Below are 8,022 nucleotides of genomic sequence, written 5' to 3' on the forward strand. Positions count from 1 at the left end.
TTTACACACACGATGTATCCTGTTGTCAAATAGAAATTGATAGAAAAAAAAAAATAAAAATCGCCTACTTTTAAATCAAATTTGGAGCAAGAAGAAAATAAACAATTTGAAAATAAACTACACCGCGTTAAGCTTTTAACTTTTCGTCTTTTTCTTGGTTGCAGCAGCTAAGGTATATCATAAGTAAAAGTGTTTTATTTATTTTTTCAAAGCTGACCACTCTTCCGAATAATGACATTTTCTTGTAAGAATAACGGCAAAAGTAAGCCATTTGACATCACTGTAAAAAATACAAATTTGTTACAAGAAGTTCAAACTTTATTTTAAAATAATTTATATCATCAAAAAGAAGACACATTAAGGATTATGGGGATCGCAGCAGCTACGAAAACCATTGAGAAGAAAATTAAATATCGTCTTGTAAAGGTTATTTACCATATAACTTCTATATAACGATTTTATCCATGTAGAGTATCTGAATTCACGCATGCGCAATATTGACCGGACTGATTCTTGACAATGAATTAAACATGTTCAACACTTGTATTCCACTATCGTGCTAAAAAAGCTTCAACAGTATGGCAGAAAACTACTTGCAGGTATTGGAATTTTTCGTAAAACAAAAAATAAACATACGAAATTTTGTCCGAAAAGTATATAATTAAAACAAACATGCACCAATAGCCTTCGGGTTCTCATCAGCTGCCTCAGTCATATAAACGGCCGATCAAAGACGGCACAATGATAAAAGTATCACCAAATAGAGGAGGAATACTAAGTTGATATCATTCTCTCGGAAATCGATGATAGACGCAGAAAGTTGTGCATTTTTTAACAGTTCGAAAACTTACTGGAACTTACCCTGACTTGAATGAAAACTTTCTGAAAAAAAAAACCCAACATTTTCCTGCCTTTACAAAATATAAATATTTCTTTCCAACAAAAGTTAACTTGTTTCATCACAAAATGAAACGATTGTTTGGATTTTATACTAATAAAATATCTTATCTTGTCTGAACTTATCAAATTGCAATTTTAATATGATCGATCCCTTAATAGGTAACGCATACTACATAATGCTAACAAGACAATTCATTTATATTTTTCAGATTATATGAAATAATGATTTAAGTTTAGCATTTATGGAAAATGAGATTTCATTTAAGGAAACTAGTGACTAACGTTTTGGCAGCTTTGGTTCTGTTTGTAGTTATCAATTTTTATGGTAATAATACTTTGATGTTTGAAAGTAATGAAGCACCATGGGGACCAAGTATTACAAAACGCATACCAAAGAAGCCGAGATATTCCGGGAAAATAGTGCATGACCATGTGATTGTTGACAAGAAAAACCCGGATTCCGAAAACGAATTCGCTAATGCATCTAAACTGGGGCTTGAATCTGGATTAAAAAGAGAAGAATCATTTGTCCTTGAAGACAAAGTAAAAAATCCTTTCGGAAAGAAAGTTTCGTATGATGGTGTTGAAGGTCGCGTGTGGTTCAGTGACGATTACTACGACGATGATCGAATTGTGGCTCAAATGCGTTTTAAACCTACGTACATTATCGAAGCAGAGAAAAAAAAAGTACAAGTGCCGTTAAAGACTATATTATTATATAATGGTTTTGGTAGTTGGGCTTTGAAAAAAGGTCAGAAAACATTTGAAGACCAACAGTGTCCCGTCCAACAATGTACAGTGACGGATGACCGTCGTTCTGCAGAAACTGCAGATGCTGTCATGTTTCATCATTCTCCAAGCAAACCATGGACTAAACGACCAATTGATCAGATATGGATATTATTTTTGTTAGAATCACCTTATCATACCCCTGGTCTTTCAGACTTTAATAACGTATATAACTGGACAGCAAGTTATAGACATGATTCTATAATAGTTGCACCTTATGAAAAAATGGTTCCACACGATCCGGATGTGATAACGAAAAAGCAAGATAAAAACTATGCAGTTGGAAAAACAAAAAAAGTGGCTTGGTTTGTTTCAAACTGCGGGGCTCGTAATGGACGCAGACAGTATGCAGACGAGCTAGGGAAATATATACAAGTCGATATTTATGGAGCATGTGGTCCTAATAAATGTCCTCGTCATAATACTGAACATTGTTTTAATATGTTAGACAAAGATTATAAGTTTTATTTATCATTTGAAAACTCTAACTGTCGTGATTACATCACTGAAAAGTTTTTTGTCAACGGTTTATCGTAAGTATATTATCTTTATGCAATCGCTAGTCACACAATGAGTATAATACCCCCCCCCCCCCTTCCTCCCCCCTCCCAAAAAAAATGGTATATATATATTAGCACTGGTATTGTTGGTATTGTTTCTGTCAGTCTATTGTAACCGTGAAGCATGCTTTTTGTATTGAAATATTCCCTCTATCGCTAAGGCGGTAGAACCCATAACACGTTTACACAGCAAGCCATCGTTCAACTAATCGGTGCTAATATTATATACATATATATATATATATATATATACACTTTCCTAGCGCATCTGATGGAGGGCGTAATAAATGATAGAAAGGAAGTACATCTGCACTGTTAACACTGTATTGTGTTCTGACAATGTGTTACAAGCGATATTCAAATTCATAAGTCGGAGAAAAGTTTTATTGTGGACATATTTCTCTGATAAATCAAATTTGTATGATAAACACATTATATTTTCAACTTGCATTATGCTTTCAACTTGCAGAAGCACAATTAGTTGTTGAACAGGTGTTATGAGTTGTTGACTAATGCAATGTAGCTATGGACTCGTATTGTTTCTAGATTTTTTAAAACCTTTACTTCCATAAAGTTATGAGTTGACAATAAACTTGGAATTCATGCAGATATGTATTCATATAACGTTATGAGTTGACAATACGCTTGCAAGTTAGACATGTATTTCTATGTCGTTGTGGGATAACATATATTTGCAAGCCAAGTTAGACATGTATTCCTATAACGTTATGAGAAGACATTTAAAATTCATAGAACTTTATGAGTAGACATGTATTCATATAACGTTATGTGAAGACATGAATTCATATATTTATATGAGTAGCCAAGGCTCCGTGTTGAAGGCCGTACCTTGACCTATAATGGTTTACTTTTATAAATTGTTATTTGGATGGAGAGATGTCTCATTGGCACTCATACCACATCTTCCTATATCTATGTATTCGTATAACTATTACTTTTAGTAGACATGTATTCATATAACGTTATGAGAAGACATGTATTCATATAACGTTATGAGAAGACATGTATTCATATAACGTTATGAGAAGACATGTATTCATATAACTTTATGAGTAGACATGTACATGTATTCATATAACGTTATGATTTGAAATACATTTGCAATTTAAATATGTATTTCTATAACGTTATGAGTAGACATGTAAAGATATAACGATATGAGAAGACATAGATTTGCAATTGAGATATGTGTTGTTTGTTATTTATTGCACAAATAGTTTATAGACATTAATAAGTGCAATTGAGATATGTGTTGTTTGTTATTAATAATTGTTTTCTAATATTTAGCAAAAAGTCGGTATGTAGCCTTGTTCACCTTTTTTTTTATTGATTATAACAATCCAGTTGTACGATGTGCTAATAAGAGCTTTTCATTTTTCCTATAGATAGATAGATAGATATATAGATAGATATTTTTATTTTAAAGTACAACCTCCTCTGTAATACTCAAAATAAGCCGTATTGGGGCAGAACTCATTCCCCCCCCCCCCCCATAAAAATCAAATGGCAGCTCCCTTATAGTAGTTGTTTTTGTGCATTGTGCCGATCTGATTAGTCAAGTCATGTCCAACTGTTTTAGCAATTTATTTTGATGTTGTGCTGTTACAACACTGTCTCAGGTTAGGGGGTGCTCACAAATTTATTCAACCCCACCACATTCTATATGTGCTTGTCCCAAGTCAGGAGCCTGTAATTCAGGGTTTGTCGTTGGATGTTGTCTGTTTTTTTGTTTTTCGTTTATTCGGTTGAATTGTTTCATATTTTATAATATGGGTCTTTTTATAGCTGACTATACAGTATGGGTTTTGATCATTTTTGAAGGCTGCACAATGACCTATAGTTGCTTAAATCCGCTTCATTTAGACTCCTCTGTTGGATAGTTGTCTTATTATCAATCATGCAAATCTCCTTATTTTATATAAACATAAGAACGGTGATTATGATACACAACGATTGACGGTAAGCAAAATGATTGAATATATTTATGAAAAAAATTTATCCCCTAAAAAACAATGAAAAATATACACACCCACACCACCCATAAAACACAGGAAGCGTTAAAAAGGGAAGAGAGAAGGGCGAGTTAAAAAATTGATTTTAACAAAAGTACTTAAGCTTCATTTCAAACAAGTGTAGGTTTACTATGATTTTGTCCAGTGGATTTTTTCCACCGTTTTTTTAACACTTTTTTTACACTAAAAGTGTTGGTTTTTACCACAAGTTAATTATAGAGTGGTCTTTTTATGCAAACACTATATAATGATGACAGTATGTGTTCATGAGTTACAATATATAGCCATAATTTGTCTTGTGCGAGATATTTCATAATGTGTTACAATTTATAGCCATAACGAATTTATATTGTGCGAGATATTTCATAATGTCTTACAATTTATAACCATAACGATTTTTTTTTACAATATATAGCCATAAGTTGATAACGAATTTATCTTGTACGGGATATTTCATAATGTCTTACAGTTTATAACCATAACGATTTTTTTTGTACAATATATAACCATAAGTTGATAACGAATTTATCTTGTACAGTGTACGGGATATTTCATAATGTCTTACAATTTATAACAATAACGATTTTTTTTACAATATATAGCCATAAGTTGATAACGAATTTATCTTGTACGGGATATTTCATAATGTCTTACAGTTTATAACCATAACGAATTTTTTTGTACAATATATAACCATAAGTTGATAACGAATTTATCTTGTACAGTGTACGGGATATTTCATAATGTCTTACAATTTATAACAATAACGTTTTTTTTTGTACAATATATAGCCATAAGTTGATAACGAATTTATCTTGTACGGGATATTTCATAATGTGGTTTTTTTTCCAATTTTCCAGACATGACGTTGTTCCAATAGTAATGGGCGCACATCCCAATGATTACAAGCGAGCAGCACCACCACATTCTTTCATTCACATTGAAGATTTCGATTCACCTAAAGATCTCGCTGAATACCTTCATAAATTGGACAAAAATGACGATTTATATAACGAATATTTTCAATGGAAAGGTACAGCTGGCACAGTAAACACTTTCTATTGGTGTAGGATATGTTCTATGTTGCATGCAGTTCCAGATCATAAACCTATTTCGTACAGAGATATAAACCGTTGGTGGCGAGGCGAAGGCGTGTGTATAGGACAGAGCAAATGGAAAGATCAACCAGAAAGAAAACAAATAACAGATAATTATTTTGGAGATGTTTAAATTATCTTTGTCTTTCCTATACATAGGATACTCTGAAAAAATACATTTCTGTAGGGTTACATCAGAGATATAGTTCCCTATGTTTGTTTCTGGTTACATTCATTCAAAATTAAGTGTGTAGTTATGTTAAATTATTTTAATGAAAACAAAATGTGTAGATTTAGGTGAAAAGGTCTGAAAATCCAAGTTAGTGACACTTAACCAACATTCCAAAATGTAATATGATTGGTTAGAATAGGACTTTACATAAGGCTAGATAAGGTAACCCTAAACAAACATTTTTTTCTTGGCCTTATGTTGATATGAAAATGTAAATTTATTGTTATTTAAAAGAGGGAGAGTTTCAGCACAGTATGTAGATCAATAATAGGTTCTTTTTCCAAAGTTTTACATGAAAACAAAACCAATTGCCATTGCTATGGAAGAGGAAATAAGATACATTTAGTCTAAGGGATCCAAAAAAACTTTCCTTTGTAAACTGTTTCATGGCAGTCTTATCATTTGTAAGTTTGATAGTGTGTGTGTGTGTTTTTTTTGTAATTGTAATAAATGTTGAATAATATTTAGTAAAACTAAAAAAAAGGTTTATATGTTTATACATTTTTGTTTGTATGAACTTCATAAGATACAACTTCGTTTCGGTGAAAACAATGTTAGGTTATTACCATTAATCACTAATTTTGAACATTTATAACAAAAATATAGGATTGAATAAGTATTAGAATTTCTCTCTTACATATATTCTTCCTCATATTTAAATGAAAAAAAAATCTTGTATTGGAGAAAAAAATTATATAAGAAAACCTCCACAATTTTCCTTAACAAATAATTAAACACAATCTTACTGTTATTGACTTTAAATATATGGAAAATATTATTTTTTGTTACTGCTGGTTTTAAAATAAAAAACAAAATAAAGTATGCAAACGTATTTGTACATAACACTTTGTGCCACATGCAAAACCACATTAGTACATGTAATTTACTAGGAACTCAATTACTTTTGTTTGAACCGGTTTCTGAACAATAGAACACATTTTGAATGATTGTTTACAAGAATACTCATTTTATGTTGCAATGAGAAATCCTAGGTTCAAAAGTTGAATTTTCATTATATTATTACTTGCTTGTTTGTTTGTTTGTTATGACTTTCTGATAAGAAGAGATTGCTATTTTATTTCTATACTTTTTGTGATTTAATAATGTTGACAAGAACTTGTTTATTTATTTTGTGTCTATTTTCTTTAATTTTTCTTTTGATCTTTCTGTGTGATAATTTTCAATTTCAAGCTTTTTTATTAGATTCTAGCACAGAAATTACCTGTTGTTTTCAGAACCATAGATAATGTATAGATACCTTCATTTAAATTAATTACTTTGGCTACTTTATGTCAGATTTAAACATTGCTGAGATCTTAAATGCTGTGGAGGGGATTTGCTACACAATTTAAAAAATTTGAATAAAAAAAACCATGAAAAATTATCAGATGTGCAACAATTTAACAGATGATCTCAATAAGACCAGATATCTGAATGATGAACCTAAAATTCTATAAAAAATTATTAGTTGTTGAAATATTTTGTTTAGATGTGAAAATTCAGTGAATATAGATGTATCTGATTTTCTATTTTAGAGAATACACTGTATCTTCTTGTTAAACATTTTGTTTTCTATAAATGGACTTACAAATTTTTCACATCTTTGTCTTTTTGTCTTAATGGATAGTAGTCTCATTGGCAATCAAATCACATCATCTCCTTATATTTATATTTTCTTTTGTAGTTAAACTTTATATCTTTTCAGATTTCTGTTGTATGCTTGCTTTGTGTTTTTTCATCTTTCTGTAGTCAGAAATATTTATCAGATATCCATTAATCCTATGTGATTGTTGTTTGTGTTGAATTCAAAAGTTCAAATATTTTATTTTCATTTGGCTCACATAAACTATTTGAAAATTGGGAGGTTGAATATATAAGAAAGTCTTTTGCAAAATGGGGTATTTTTTAACCCGAATAATTCAGTCGTTATAATAATCTGCTCTACGATGGCTACATTAACGCCTGAAGGCCTAGTCAATGAAAAATTGTCAAATAATCATTCGGAATTAGCTCAGGATTTACCTATCTTGATAATATTTAGATATTAGCTGATTGGCACTCTCTCATTAAAGGGAAACTCCGCAAAAAAATGAAAAATTGATATTTTGTTCTTTAAGCATAAAAAAACACATGCTCATAAATAAAAAACTTTTATTCTCTATGAAAAGAGATCAAAATCGATTTTTGAAATTCACTATCAGTTCTCGACACATCGCCATCTTGTCGGCATGTTCGATTTAAAAAGTCACGTGATATCTATAAACCACAAAGACCAAAATGAATCGGGGATTTACCGACCGTGCGTTAAAAACTCCCATCATCAATCGGGGATTACCGTAGATGATCACCCATTGTGAAAATGTCTTATCAAACGTACGGTTGTTCTGTCCGACAAGGTTATGACAAAAGTC

At 31.1% G+C, this 8,022-nt stretch overlaps 1 protein-coding gene across 1 annotated transcript; it reads left to right on the forward strand.

The window, feature by feature from the left end:
• The first annotated feature begins 1,239 nt into the window (after window positions 1–1,239).
• On the forward strand, window positions 1,240–5,715 carry LOC127721169 (glycoprotein 3-alpha-L-fucosyltransferase A-like). Its single transcript, XM_052227840.1, has 2 exons — window positions 1,240–2,222; window positions 5,143–5,715. The coding sequence occupies exons 1-2, from the start codon at window positions 1,240–1,242 to the stop codon at window positions 5,510–5,512; spliced, it is 1,353 nt and encodes a 450-aa protein (XP_052083800.1). The 3' UTR covers window positions 5,513–5,715.
• The last annotated feature ends 2,307 nt before the right edge of the window (window positions 5,716–8,022 follow it).

This window comes from Mytilus californianus, unplaced genomic scaffold (assembly GCF_021869535.1).
Source record: "Mytilus californianus isolate M0D057914Y unplaced genomic scaffold, xbMytCali1.0.p SCAF_12, whole genome shotgun sequence".
NCBI lineage: Eukaryota > Metazoa > Mollusca > Bivalvia > Mytilida > Mytilidae > Mytilus > Mytilus californianus.

Excerpts from the sequence above, each read along its gene's own strand:
- LOC127721169 (XM_052227840.1), top strand. The coding sequence starts at position 1,240 with ATGTTTGAAAGTAATGAAGCACCATGGGGACCAAGTATTACAAAACGC. Across the intron at positions 2,223-5,142 it reads TTTTTTGTCAACGGTTTATC|ACATGACGTTGTTCCAATAG; the intron begins GTAAGTATATTA and ends CCAATTTTCCAG.